The sequence below is a fragment of the Aptenodytes patagonicus genome, chromosome 6, assembly GCF_965638725.1.
Source record: "Aptenodytes patagonicus chromosome 6, bAptPat1.pri.cur, whole genome shotgun sequence".
In the NCBI taxonomy this organism is placed as follows: domain Eukaryota; kingdom Metazoa; phylum Chordata; class Aves; order Sphenisciformes; family Spheniscidae; genus Aptenodytes; species Aptenodytes patagonicus.
In genome coordinates this window covers 5912369-5926457 of record NC_134954.1, presented here as the reverse complement: position 1 = coordinate 5926457, position 14089 = coordinate 5912369, and the positions used below count along the sequence as shown (strand labels likewise).

Genomic DNA, 14089 nt, shown 5'->3' with positions numbered 1-14089 from the left:
AGTGGCTGAGGATGGATGGTGTTTAAGGTGGTCAGCAATCAATGGAGGGGGGGGAGAAAGGTGAGGCTGTACTGAGAATAAGGATGTTCCTCTTTGTCGCTCTGCGGGATTGCTTATGCTGCAGCTGTTTTCTGTGTGGAAAACTTGCAAGTCATTGCTGTGTCGAACAAAGTTTGGAGCAGATTGGACAAAAGCGAGAGAGTAATTACTGGGAAAAGAGAAAGTAGCCTTCACAACGTAAAGAGGTTGAATGATGGTCCTTGTACAGGCCTGAAGTCTTCCAGTTCTGCTGGTCTTGCTGGAAGGGAACGTTGGACAGTTTTGAGCTCTTCTGTTTTCTTTAGTTAAACAATTCAGTATTTCCATCATTCAGTGATCTTCATTTCATTGGCGGTGTTGAATTATAAGGCTGAAATAGCAATTTAATTACTACTCAAAAAAGTAGTGATAATTCTTCATGTAGGTGCACATAGTAGCACACGTAAAGCAGCAGTAAAGATGGGGACTAGTTCCGTTCCTGTTGAACTTCAGATTTGTTTTGCCACAGATTTCTGTGGAAGCAGGGATGTTTTTTTCATTGCATGTGGGATTCCTAAAGACTGGGATTTGGTTATGAATGAGCACGTGTTTCTAGAATGGAATTACTTGAGTTTGTTTAATCAATTGTGGATTCCTCCAGAGTGACGCTGCAGCGCCTGTGTAAGGAGTTAGCTCTTTTAATTAGTCCCATATGTACTGGCAGATAGTATATTAACCATGCCTTGGGGGGATAAGGGCGTCTGGTTGAATCTCATAGTGCATATTTTATTTCTTTTCTGGAGGGAATTTATTTATTTTTTTTTTCTTCCTAGGAACCATAGATATGTATATATGGGTATAATCACTAGCATTTTGAAACTTAATGCTCAGCTGAGGGATTAGTTAGGCTTCTGCAAAATTATCTGAACTTTACTGACAAAGAAGAAGAAACTGAGGTTTTACAGAGAAGCTGGAGTTTCTGAGTATCTCTGGGTTTGGGTGCTTAAATTGTGAGAACTTGGAAGCTTAATTTCCCTTCTCGTCAAGCGCTGAGGACTTGTCCTTCGAAAATCAGAAGAATGGAAACATCAGAAAAGATTAATTAGTTTGGAAAAACCTTGAAAACACCATGCAGGTTCAACCTTTATATCTGGAGGACATGGATGGGAGAGGGCTGTCCTGTCTGTGGGTGCTGTAGGTTAGCCCCAGCAAAGGGGAGCGCCGTCCTCAGCCGCTTTACTGGACTCATTCTGTACTGGAAAAAGCAGCGTAATTCTGCATCTGGCTGTTTTAGCTCAGCTTAATCAGTCAGGTAGTTGCAGGAGAAACAGGAATGTAAATGAGTTGGTTTGATTTTCTTTTGTAAAGGTTTCTTGGTGCAAATCCTGTCAATTACCCAATTCTAAAGCTTTGCTGAATTAATGAGACTCTTTGTAGAAGGGTATTTTTGATCACTTTCTGTAGACTCCCTTATTCGTGATGTAGGCTCTCTGGTGTGCTGCTCTTATTCATGGCTTTAAGAAGTGGGAAGACCTACTGTGTGAAGTCCCCCTGGGGATAGGGGTTTTTGCATTTGCACTGCAGTGGGAGCCAAATTTTGTCTATATTCTGCATCGTCTGCTTAAAGGTTTGTATAGCCGTAAGTCCTGGCAGAGTTCCCCCGTGGGGGCAGGGGCGGGGGGGGGTGGGGAGTGTGCTGGTGGAGGCACGAAAGGAGTAATATTGCAGGAGATGAAATGCCTGTGCGTGTAGCTGGGGCCGGGGAGGTCTCCTTGGGAAGGTGCGTGTGATGGGACAGTAGTGCTGGCCGGACATGGTTCCCTTGGGGATGCTCTGGAGCATGTACTGATGGTGCTCGTGGGGATGTGTGGAGAGAGGGAAGGCTAAAGCCACCAGGCTTCTTTCTTTGCCCTCTGCAAGGCTTGGGCGGATGCATCCTGACAGAGGCTTCCCAAAAAGGCTGACTTGCTGAAGGAGCAGGTCTGTTCACTTGGAGATGGCTTGTGTCCATGGGAAGTAGGGAGGACCCCCCTCTCAGAGACCCTCAAGAATGCCAGACTTAAATCCTGGGGGTGTTTCAGGGCTGGAAAAGGCAGTGCTGTAAATTAGCATCAAAGGAGTCAGTGATAAAACGGGCAACTTTAGAGAAAGGAATGGGTTCTCATTATCTTGTAGCTGTAAATACAAGAATTCATTAGACTTATCCCAAAAGTTCATTTGGTTTATATTTAAGCAATACATAAGCATTTTTGGCAAGAATTTGTACCCTTTGTTTCTGCATAGTATTAGGCGCAGTGTTGCCTCTCGCAAATAATCGGGGCAAATTCCCTGTTTGTAGCAGGCATCTATGTCATCCAGTCCGTATCCCTGTCTCGGCGAACAAGCCTTAGAAAGGCAAGAGAGAGGTCACTGAACTACTTAACTGCTTAACAAGTTATTGATTTATTGCAAAAAAGAAAAATGAAGGAGAAGAGCGAGAGAGTGCAATGTTGGTTTTGAAAGGGCTGTGTTGGGGAATGCAGTGGCTGTCTGGCAGGTATTGTACGAGATGGTCTTGCTCTGCGAGGCACAGAGCGAGGAGAAAGAACTTTTTAAAGCATCCTCTGACACAGAAATTATTGGAAAGCCTTCAAGAGCAAATTGAAAAAGCAACAGCCGCCTTCATGCTGCAGGATTCCATCGTTTTACTATTGGGCCAACTATCCCAAATAATACATCTACTAGAAACTCATGTTAGGGGAGAAATATGTTAGAAAGCAGCTAAGAGGTCAGCCCAAAATCAAAGTGAATGAACTTGACATATCTATGCTGCTGCGTGTCCTATTTTGTTCTTTCTCTTCTTGTCAGCTCTTATTTACTCACTTATTTCTACTCTTCTTTCCCCTTTTTTTTTTTATAAACCATTTGTCTTGTCTTGGGCTTGTTGTTCTGGCTGCCATTTGTCCTGGAAAATGCTGGGGCTGATAAATACCTGTGCTTGCACAGAGAAATTCTGGCATGCTGATACTTTTGAAAATTGTAATCTAGTTTAAAATTCCAGGCTTGCAGACAGACACGGTGCTCTTGGGGAGGTACTGCCGCTCTGGTGACGAGAAGATGAACAGCAGGTAACGGGGGTGACTTTCTTTTCCTTCGGTGCCGTGCAATGGAGCTGTGCTTCGCAGGCTGGTTTTGTTTGCTGGCGTTCTGGACGTAGTCTGAAGACCGACATCCGCAGGGATGGGATGGAAGAAAAAGGCAGAGTTGTTACTGCAAGTGTAAATGTTATTTACGATGATTGCATTTAATAAAATAGATTATTAACACAGCTGTCTGTTAATTGGGTTTGGGTGGCGTGAGAGCTAGTTCAGTCGTGACAAAGTTTTTAAAATTTGAGTTGACAGTGATTTCTGGGGCCAAAAGTTTGGAAAGCAGTTATTTATGAGAGCAGCTCGGTTGATACATTGGTGAATGTCATTATGCTTTATTTCTATTGATGCTAAAAAAAAATGTTGTTCTGGTATAAAATATATATTTCCACCAGGCACTGGAAACTACAAAAATTTCAAAATATGTTTAACAGTCATCAGTAAATAATAAACTGTAAAAGCCCAAATCCAAACACACGTTTTAGATGTTCACCTTCCATCCACATGCCTAATTTCTACTGAAATAATGGACTGGGAATTTAGTCACTGTAAGGTAGAGACTGATCAAAGAACTTTTTATTACGTAGTACTGTGACTTCTTTTACCTCCTCCACTGACATTTTAGGGAGGTCTTGTTTTATTTTCATGATTATGAGTGTCCTGATATGTTGACTCCTTCCTACTCTGATGTGGATCTCTATAATGGGACTTCAGGTTTTGAGCAATTACGGCTAAACTGGGAACTTAGTCTCTGAATATCGTGTATATTCAGATTTGCTTAGGTCGGGGGGTTTAGTTTGGCCGAGTGTAGTGAGATGTTAGAGGATCAGTCATGAAATTCTCATCTGGCTCTGAAGTTCCCTGCAGTTTGGAGGGTGTTTGTATCTGGGATTGTGTTTTGTTTGGGCAGCGATCCTGCTGATTGGAATTGCATAAGCTTGGCAACAGAACGGAGGCATCCAGCCAGAGCAAACTCAAAGTACACAGGGTCTGAGAACAAAACGTTTCACATGAATTAAATTGTGAGGAAACAGAAATTCTTTAAACTTGTAAGAAAACAAGGCAATGTGAGCATCGTCACACGGGCAGCTATGTGATCAGGGCTATCGATAGGGAGTGCAAGGTTTATTTATGAAATCTTGATAGTTGTGTGTTTTTAAGAGATATGTCTTATCACTGCAGGAAGAAGAATATTCCCCAAGAAACTGGTATTAGAGTGAGATGGAATAACTCTCAGTGCTTGCATGCAAAGATCCAGTAGCGTCTTTGCTGAAAGGCTTTTTGACACTCGACTGATTTCGGCTTCTTCTCTACCGTACACTGCAGCTGGGCTTGCCATCCTGAAAAGGTTCCCTGTGTCCTCGTCCTGCTTTTCTGTCTGCAGTCCTGTGTCCCTCTTCCCTTCATCTGTCCATTTTTTCTGTACATTATAGCTTCTTCTGTCAGAGCTTTATCCTTGACTCCCTTGTTAGGTTCAGTAATGGCAGGAGGAGTCCAGGAGGGTCTCTGTGCCTGGCAGCAGGGAGCATCGCGTGCAGCACGCCGGGTGCTGTCTCTCCTGGTGCTTTCCTTTCCCCAGTCTCACGCCTTGCTTGCCTTGACGCCGTCTTCTGCTCGGTGTCCGGTCATACGGATTTGAGCTTATCCTGGTGAACGCAGATTATTCTTTTCTGTGCCAAAACGCTCCCCGCCGCCCCCGTCTCTCCTCTACGCTATCTGGCAGGGGGGTGGTAGGAGCAGGGGGACGTGAGGAGGGGAAATGGTGGCAGGCACTGATTCAGTTTCTAATGCGCAGCCATGCAGGGTGGCATTGGGCACGTGGAGGGGTGGTGAAGGTCTGTGGGGGGGGGTTTCTTTCTTTTTTTTTTCTTTTTTTTTTTTTTTTTTCTTTTGTGGCAGATTTTTGTTTCCCAGATGCTTTGCCCCAGGATCCTTGGGAGTGCCATGCCCTCGGTGTGGGCATGCTGAGTCGCGCCGTGGGCCTGCCCGAGCTCCTCTACTTCCAAAACGTGTCACAGGGCGCCCACGGGCAAGTCCATCGTCCCCTCGTGCCCGTTGCCGTTTCTTTGCAATTGAGAGACGTACATTCAGACAGTTATCTGCTTTTTCACCTAAGCAGCATCTGTTACCTGAAAGAGATTGAATGGATTTAGTTTGATAGGCTGGCAAAATATAACTCTCGACATACTGGATGAGATAGGCTTTTAATAACCAGATTTCTGGCGTTGGATCTGTTTCAAGAAGATTACTCAGGCCGGATCTGCTTGAGTATAAAGAATTGTGACATGATCTTGGATTTGTGCGTGCCAGTCAGTTTTGTGTTACAGAGCAGGCTGCTGATGGGATGATTTCTGACTTCAATAAGTGCTTCCATCCCTTCTGTAGAGGGTTTTATTGTAGTGTTCGGTACAATGTTTATATGAACTGCTAGTAAAGGATAAATAAATACAGCACAGTAAAGTTTAATATGGGGGAGGGGAAAGTACTTAAACTGTATTAGCAATATTTGTTCAACGAGAAATGGATCAGATGTGACATTTATCTGAACTGGATAGCATTTGCTTTAAGCAAAACAAAGCCTTGAAATGGATTGGTTTTCCTGTGAACAGTATCAGAATTCTTTTCTTGCCGAAAAGCGAGAGGCTTGGGGTGGGGTGGTCCTCAGGTCACAGCTGTGCTCAGGTCACCGATGGTGTAACCGTATTGCTAAAGGACTACTGTGTTGTCATCTCCTCTGACCACGAGTGAGAGGGTGGAGTCTTGTTTCTACAGACTGGATATGTTGGTAGTCAAATTCCACTGGGAATAGGCGAAAAGGGACATTTGGACTTCTAGAAAGTCCAAGTTCTCTTGCAGTTCATTGCACTTGGTTGTGTCTTTCCCCTCCTGGGCTGCAGTGTCTTGCTGTGGGATGCTGTTGAAAAGTTTTGGTTTCATTCCAGAACTAAATGGATTTCAAAGGTAGAGGAAGTACTTGCACTGAAGTAGTAAATGATAGAGGTTATTTTTGAATTTCCCAGGGATTGATCTTTTGCTGATGCTCTAACGTGGATTTCATCTGGGAATTCCTTAGTAGGTGCTGTAGAAGGGTGAGTTGCCCAGAGGATTGCTTCTCATTCTGGCAAACCCCTCTTTCAGAGGCTCTGAACTTTTAGAATAACTCTTTTTCACAAGTTAACATCTTATCACTTTGGGGTTTGCACGCAATGCATGTCTCTGGCAAAATTTGGCCAAATACAGGTCATCTGGAAATGTGATGCCAGTTTATGCAGTCGTGTGTTGGTTGTAATGCTGACGTTACGAGATAATGGGGGCTGAGGGCTGAAGTGCTGAAGACTTTCCGACTTACGTTCACCATGTCGCAATCCGATTAGCCTGTAAACTGTGTTCGTTTTGCTTATCCCCTGTTGCTGGATTACAGATTACAATGAGTTACAGTCCCCTCTTTCTTGACATTTATTTTTATATTGACGTCCAATATATAACCCTCTCTTAGATTTATTGAATTTGAGTCTTTGTTTTATTTCCATCATGAAAATGAAAAGATCCGCTAGCCCAGGCTTGGCTGCTGAGTACTCAATATCGTGAACAGCAGTGACTGTTTAGTTAAGACCTGAAGATGAAGAGCTGTGCAGAAGTGTTAAGCATTATTATTACAAATTGTCAGTGCATGCTTTTCTCCTCCAAGGCACGTTTAATTGTATAGAGTCACAGTTGTTTTCTCCAAGACACTTGGCCTGAGTTGTGGAAGCGACTGTATTTTTGCTGACAAACTAAACCAAAACCCAAATGCTGTTAATTTTTAGTTTTAACAGCAACAGAAATTGTGCTTGGACTAAATACATAGCACCTAAAATTTGCAAATTGAACGTTGTGAAATAGTTTATCTAGAGCTAATGTGCGACTGTTGAGCTGATAACAAAATATATGTTGAAAACAATTTAGAAGTTCTTGATTCTTATGTTCAATTAACCTGTAGCTAAGAGGGTTAGTGATGACAGGGTTTTCATTGAAATAGGGAGCACTTTGAAGGTCACTGAGGAGGCAGGTATATATTGTACCTCTGTAGTGACAGTCTTGGCCTGCTACAGGTTTGGCCTACCAGTTATACACCCTTCAGTTTTCTTCCATAGGGGAAAAGGATGCCATTAAGAGTGGTAAACTAAGCGAAAGAAAATGATGGAACTTGAATCCTTGAGTAAGAAAAACTATGGCTTTCTATTAAGGTAATTTTCCAATGTTATTACGGGCTTTACTTAAGTTTTACTCTGAATGATTTCATGTTCAGCAAATAGGAAAATGCAATGCTAATTACAGCTCTGATCCTTTCTTTGGCAATGAAGGTATTTTGTTTGCTCAAGGAATTTTAAAACTTGCTGCCAATTTCTTACTGTTACTTTGCTCCTTGCATTTCTTTCAAATGCAAAGTCTGTATCAGTAGCACCACCTAAATGGATAAAGGATGAATGATGTGCAGTTTTGAGCTGTTGTTATTGTCGTGCCGGTTAAGAATATCTGCTTTTGATGATTTTCAGTATAAGAGTTACCAAATGAACCTAGTGTTTCTGGCACACGAAATGTGAATGGTATAATGTTCCCTGAACCTTTATTCACTGAATTGCCAAAGTCACGCTTTTCAAGAACTTTGTGAACTTAAAGCACTTTAAAGAAATATTCTGAGTTCACAGCAGTGGAGGGCTAATGCCTCTTCTCAAAAAATACGTTGGCTACTGTTATAGATCAGCATTTGCCAACAGTTTCCACAGGAGATGCCAGTTTGGAGTGGAAACTAAGAAATGGGTTCAGCAAAGCACTTTATCCTGTTCTTGGCTTAAAGCACATGAATAATCCCATTGACTACCCACGTGTGCTTTACTGGGACTGCTCACATAGTGAAAGTTAGGCATGTGTTTAAATAACTTGCTTATTTGGGGGCTCACTGCATGATGTCTCCTGGCAGAGACTTCATTTTCTTATGGCAGCCATCATATGACCTGTCTGCAGGGAGCGCAGCGTTGTCTGCGCTAGCCATGCTGTCCAAAGAAAAAAGGCTATTTCTGTGTCCACCCCCAATCCGTCCTGCACTTCTCTGGCAACTAATTATCTGTTTGCTGCCAATTGTGCTCTAGTGTTTTTGGCACCCAACCACTTCAACTTGCTGCTCATACAAGTATTGAATTGCCTTTGTAAGGCAGAGAGTAGTCTCTTCCTTGTTTAAGACTGTATATGTGGTTGTTAAAACACGAAAAAAAAAAAGTAGATCGTTGTCATGGCTTTCCTCATTTTGGTCAAATTGTGCTCTGTCAGTAGTCCCACTGAAGTTGATAGAGATGCTAGCAGAGGAGAACCACCATTTTGGAGGTCCAAGCTCAGTACTCAGAGGGGCTAAATGGAGTTTTTTCATCTATTGAGTATCTAATGGAAGCACCGTTCTTTATTTGAGAACCTCTGTAAACAGATCATCTGTGGAAACGGAGCTCTTTCAGCACACAGGGAGGGACAAATTAAATGCTAGGATAGGATCTTCTTCAACCTGATATTTTGCAACCATTATCTCTGGTTTGATCCAAAACTGGCCCACCAGCAACATAGTACAACTTCAGGTTAAAAATCCATTTAGGTGAGTCTTCCGCCTCTGTCTTCCTCTCCCATCCCCTGCACGCACAAGGCGGCAGATGACCTTGGAGGCAGCATTTCCCCGTGCTTGAAAAGGGGCCGGTCACAGGCGGGGAATCGCCACAACCTGTGCACGGCAGGTCTCCAGCACCCTCTCCCTTCTGCATATTTTCTCCTCCAGAAATACAATCTCTGCAGTAAGTCAGCAGACCTAGAGCCTGTATATAAAAGCAAGTCAAGCTAATGGAGAGAACTGCAGTTGTAGTAGAGAGCAACTAGTTAATGGGACCAGCAAGCCCAGCGCTGCGGTTGGTAATCAGCGGTGCTCCTTCAAACCCAGGATCTGAAACTTTGAGCTTGCTTTACACTTGTCATGGCTGGCTATCTGTTGTTTAGCCTTTGCTAACGACTTCACCAGAGAAGCCTAGGAAACTCGAAACAAAAGGCTGTTAATCGTAACTGAAAGGTAAAATGAAATAGGCTTTTTCAGCGAGTTTAGTAGTCCTGGCTGGCAAAGAGCTCTGTTACCTTCAGAAATGCGTGTCAAAGAATATTCTTTAATGTATAGTCATCTTAAATGGAGTACTCTCTTGCTGGAGCTGTGTTGGGGAGAGTGAATGGGATAACGTGTAGTATGAGCCAAACGAAAGATAATATGAGTAGATTTCTTCACTGGGATGGAAACTTGAATGCTTGCACAAACAGCGCGGAGGCCCTAAAGTATTGCTGTAACAGGCTGTAATTTCATGTGTGAGGTAGTAAAACAAGTACTATTTTCACAGACTGTTAGTGTTTATGCCTTGAATATGCTTATGAGGGCGTTTAAGGTGCTCTAGATTCAGTATCATAGCAATTGTTAGACCTAAACACTGATGAGCTAAGGATTAAACTGAGAAGTGTGTTAACAGGCTTTCAGTTAGCTAATGATAAAGTATTTATGAATTAAAAAGGAAGTTTATTTCCAAGAAATTCTCATGCATTTTCAGTGGAATACTCGAATCCACAAAAATCCATATGAAAACAGCATAGTGTCTAAATAGTTGATTCATCCTCTGTGTATAAATAAAATGTTTAATAGGCACTCTCCTCACCTAAAGCACAGGACTGAAAAGCAAGGACCTGAGCTGATTTTCTAGCTCTGATAGAGACTTCTTGTACGGTTCTGGGAAATCACTTAGCATCTCTCTTTCTGCAAGCCAGACCCCGTAATGTTTGTCTGCCTTGCAGAGGAGAAGGGGAGGCTGAGGAAAGGGGTGGCTGCAAAACAAGTTGAGAATCTCCCATCAAAAGTCAGAACAAATGGTTTGGTTTTGATAAAAGTAATCTGGAGTCATTGCACATGCGTCTAATAACTGCTGATTTATAAGAGTCAAGTTATGAAGCTTTAATAAATGCATATTTCTTTAGACAGTGCTGTAGTATGTTACTAGCTGGGAATACTAGATTGATTTGCTTCATTTCTGTATATTTTCCCCCTTAGATACATAGTAGCAAGTGAAAATGTTCAGTTTCTCAAGTGAAAGTCAGTTCAAAGAAACATCTAAATGTTGAAAAATTTCTCTGACTCCTCTGATTCCACAAAATTGTTTTGGAAATCTTTCAAGGATTGGCTTTCTTCACTCTAAGCAATCGCTGAGAAACTTTTCGTTCAACGACAATACTGTCCACTTGGATAGTTCTTCACCCGAGCCTGGGGAGTTATTTCTTGTCTGTTACAGCAAGTGACAAGTTTTGAATGACATCTATTGGTTAGTACCAGAAGTGGCATTTACATTGGAGACTAGAGGAACTATTGCTTATAAAGGAAGAGAATTGAAAATTGGCATGCTAAAGGCAAACCGATGAGGCAATTCAGCTCAGTGGGAACGGTGACATCTACAAAGGTCAATGGGGTGAGATGTAAGGACAGAGGAGAGAAGACAAGAATGGATGAATGCATAGTTCTTTGAATGGTCTTTGATCCTGTTTTCCCTCCGTATGGTCGTCAGTAGAGGAGCTGGGTCTATGAACAGTTTTATAACATGCCTGGGAGTGATCAGAGATTGAATTTAGGCCCTTTTTGGGACATACATGGACTTTAATGAATCCTCTCATTTTGTGTGCGTATATCTTTTTTAATTAAAAACAGTCTCCACATTGCTAGTAGTAATAATGGATGTTCGCTGTCTTTAGTTATAAAACTTGTTAACTGTCCCCATGGAAACTTCCAAGGCACTGAACAGCAAGTGAAACATGGAGACACGTCCAACTATTAACTCATTTTTCTGCACTAGAACTGGAGATAATTGCCTTTCTTTCTCTGTTTAGCACTTTCAGACCATGTTAAAGACTAAGTTGAATGTCCTAACTCTTCGGAAAGAGCCACTCCCGACAGTGATCTTCCACGAACCAGAAGCCATTGAGCTGTGCACCACAACCCCCCTCATGAAGACCCGGACTCACACTGGATGCAAGGTACTCGGGAGTATAAACTTAAGGAATGAGACCGCTGTGGAGGTGTCCCATGTCTGTGTGAGGGCTCTAAAGAGCCCAAAGTAACCAACATGCTCGTCGTTGTTCTGGAAACCCCATTAACTGCTACTATTACTATAAAGTTTGTAAATCAAAAAAGTCATTGGGCATTTCTGACCAGAAATTTTGGGTTTCAGGAAAAAATGGTTTGGGTTGTGTGGCACAATGCAAATTGTGGAGGAGTTCTAACGGCCTGCAATGAACATCTCTCGTTTTAAACCCTGCCATTGTTTCTGTAAGTGCCGGTGCTGAGATGGGAGATGAAGGGCCAAATGCTGTGTATTTGCATTTAGCAATCTGCACTAACAGAGGTATATACCTACTGAAATAGGGTTGCAGCTTAAAACTTGAAGTTAGTTGGATTTTTTTTCTGGTTTTTTTTTTTGAGAGAAAAAAAAATCAGAAAATGGGGTGGGGAGGAGACAGATCTTGATTGGGTTAAGCAACAAGATGAATTTGCCCAGTTACATCAAAGCACAGCTTCTGAAAAAGCTCTTTTATGTTTAATGGTTTAAGAGCTTCGAGTGTGTTCGTCTGTGGTAAGAAACCATATAAAAATAGCAAACAAATCTGCTCTGTTTGCATCTTCTGTTGGAGCCATTTTCCTTGGTTGCAGAGCTCGCCTAGCCTTGCAGAGCTGTGCGCAGCCTTGCAGACTGAGCTGGGTACCAGTTTGGCCTGTGCTGCCAGTCGGGACTCGGCAGCCAAGTCCCCTTCACCCAGCCCGGCTGTCAGTTGTAGGCAGTATCCCCCTGCCCTCGAGGGTCTTGGTGAAAATGGAGAGAACTGGGCTTCAGCCTCCACTGCTCTGTAAAGTGTCAGCTCTAAAAGAGCCATTGCCTGTTGCTACATGTACTGGATAAGGTCCAAAGTGCAATTAAATGTCCTAACCCCCTCCTCTGCCAGTGTGTATACACACACGTGTGCGCACACACTCTTCCTTGTTGGAGGATCTGATGTGAGTGAGATGGGCTTGGAAGAAATTGCTTCCTGGTGTGTTCCCCTGCTTCTCTTGGCATACCGTGCGGATGGCACGGGCTCTGGGCGTGCTGTGAAGGGCTTTGCTTGGGCACCTCCAGGTCTGGTACTTCCTTAGCAAAGTTTCTTCTTGGGAAGTGTCATTTTTGTTTGATTTTTTTTTTTTTTTTTTTGCCTCTCACAATAGCCAAGAAACAAGACCGCTGCTGGGTGTTGAAGCAGTGCTGCGCTGCGCTGACATAGGGTCACTTGCCCTGCATTCCTCTAACATGCTTTGTACGGTAGCTCGTAGCATCTGCTCTTCCACGGTGATGTCTTTTTGTCCTCTATGTTGACATCTAATGAATTTGTAGAGAATATTAGCTATCATAAAAATGGTTCACAAAGTATCTGGCTTTCACCCCTAGTGAGAGAGAGTTCAGACATAATAATGCTTTCTGAAATCAGTTTATCTCTGTGAACGTGTGTAGAATTTAAATGAACCTTTTTACTTAACTTACAGTCCTTCAACTGGAAAAAATGGATTGCAGAGAGATGTTGAACCTCTCAGTGAAGAGAATCTCATCCTATATTTAGAGATCTCTTTTTTTATTTATTCATTTATTTTTCCTGCAATATAGCATAGTGGTGACTAGGGAACATCTGCTGCAACAACACCCCCCTTTTCCTGCTTGCACTGTTTCTCCTTCTCCCCTTGCCCCTGTAGCTAGTTCACCTCCTGCCAGTGCTGGAGTCTTATGGTGGTGTTTTTGGGGTGGTGGCCAGCCCCTCTTCAGATGATTCAGCAGTTGTGTTTTCCAGCAGCCCCCTTGGGCAGATGATTCCACATATATGTTGTTCCTATGGCTAAGAAATCCTCTCCAGTCATTAATTGACAGGCTCTGATTTTACCCAGTCTCTCTAGTGACAATCTCTTTTTTCCCTCTCTTTTCTCCTGACTACATGTATTCTTCTCTTACGGGGCTTGTATCCTCCAGCTGTTTATAGCTAATTAGCCTTCCTCTCCTCTTTCCCCTCTAATTATTAGTTTCTTGCTGAGTGATACGATAATAGTGTTGCCGTAACAAAGCCAGTACTTTATAATACGAGTTTTCGCTCTCTGGGGTCTGATCTATCACTGTTACTCCAGGGGTAAGCGGAGAGATGCTGTGGTGTCGCTGGTGCCACCGAGCCTCTCCGGTTCCGAGACGGGGGCTTTTCAGGCAAGAGCACAGCATCCATTTTTTACTTTCTTTCATGAGTCACACTCTTTTGATCCTTAATCGTTTTATTCCTCTTGACTGAAATCCCTCCAATTTTTCTATGTAATCCTGTTAATGAGATAGCATCATTCTTCTGACAGAGGCTCCAGTCATCTAATTTTATTGCACAGTTTTAACATAAGCCTCAGCTGGCACCATCTTGTTATGGGAACTTGACAGATGCAATTGCTTTGCTGTTCAGAGGTCTGGGCATTGGTTTTCTTATGCGATTGTTCTTTTCCTTGTCCTTTCATCGCAAGACAGGCTTCTCTTTCTCTTTCATTTGGTGTTAGCTGCTGAATCCTGAAAAAACAAACCCTTTTCTGCTGAGATCCAATCTCATTCTGTAATTGAATGGGATGGCTTTAAGAATAGCAGAGAAATGTCTTGCTTGAAGTAATCTAGGGGGAACCCCCACAAGATCTGGAAAGTTTAAATAATTGAACAAATTCAGAGAACTTCTCTTTCCTGCCCAATTCCAGATCTGATGCAACTTTGTTGCCATCGTGTTTTCTAAAATACATTTTTTACTTACAGCAGAAGGCTTAAGACTCGTTCCTCCTGTTACTGCACGTCTACGCCTGGCTGCTTGGGCTG

General features: G+C 42.8%; 1 protein-coding gene across 2 annotated transcripts in view; it reads left to right on the top strand.

The window, feature by feature from the left end:
- PID1 (phosphotyrosine interaction domain containing 1) overlaps positions 1 to 14089 on the top strand; it is a 92486-nt gene that overhangs the window by 26177 nt on the left and 52220 nt on the right. For both annotated transcript variants that reach the window (XM_076340936.1, XM_076340937.1), the window contains exon 2: positions 11070 to 11216. In XM_076340936.1, the coding sequence (XP_076197051.1) occupies positions 11070 to 11216 (147 nt within the window). The remainder of the gene's footprint in view (positions 1 to 11069; positions 11217 to 14089) is intronic.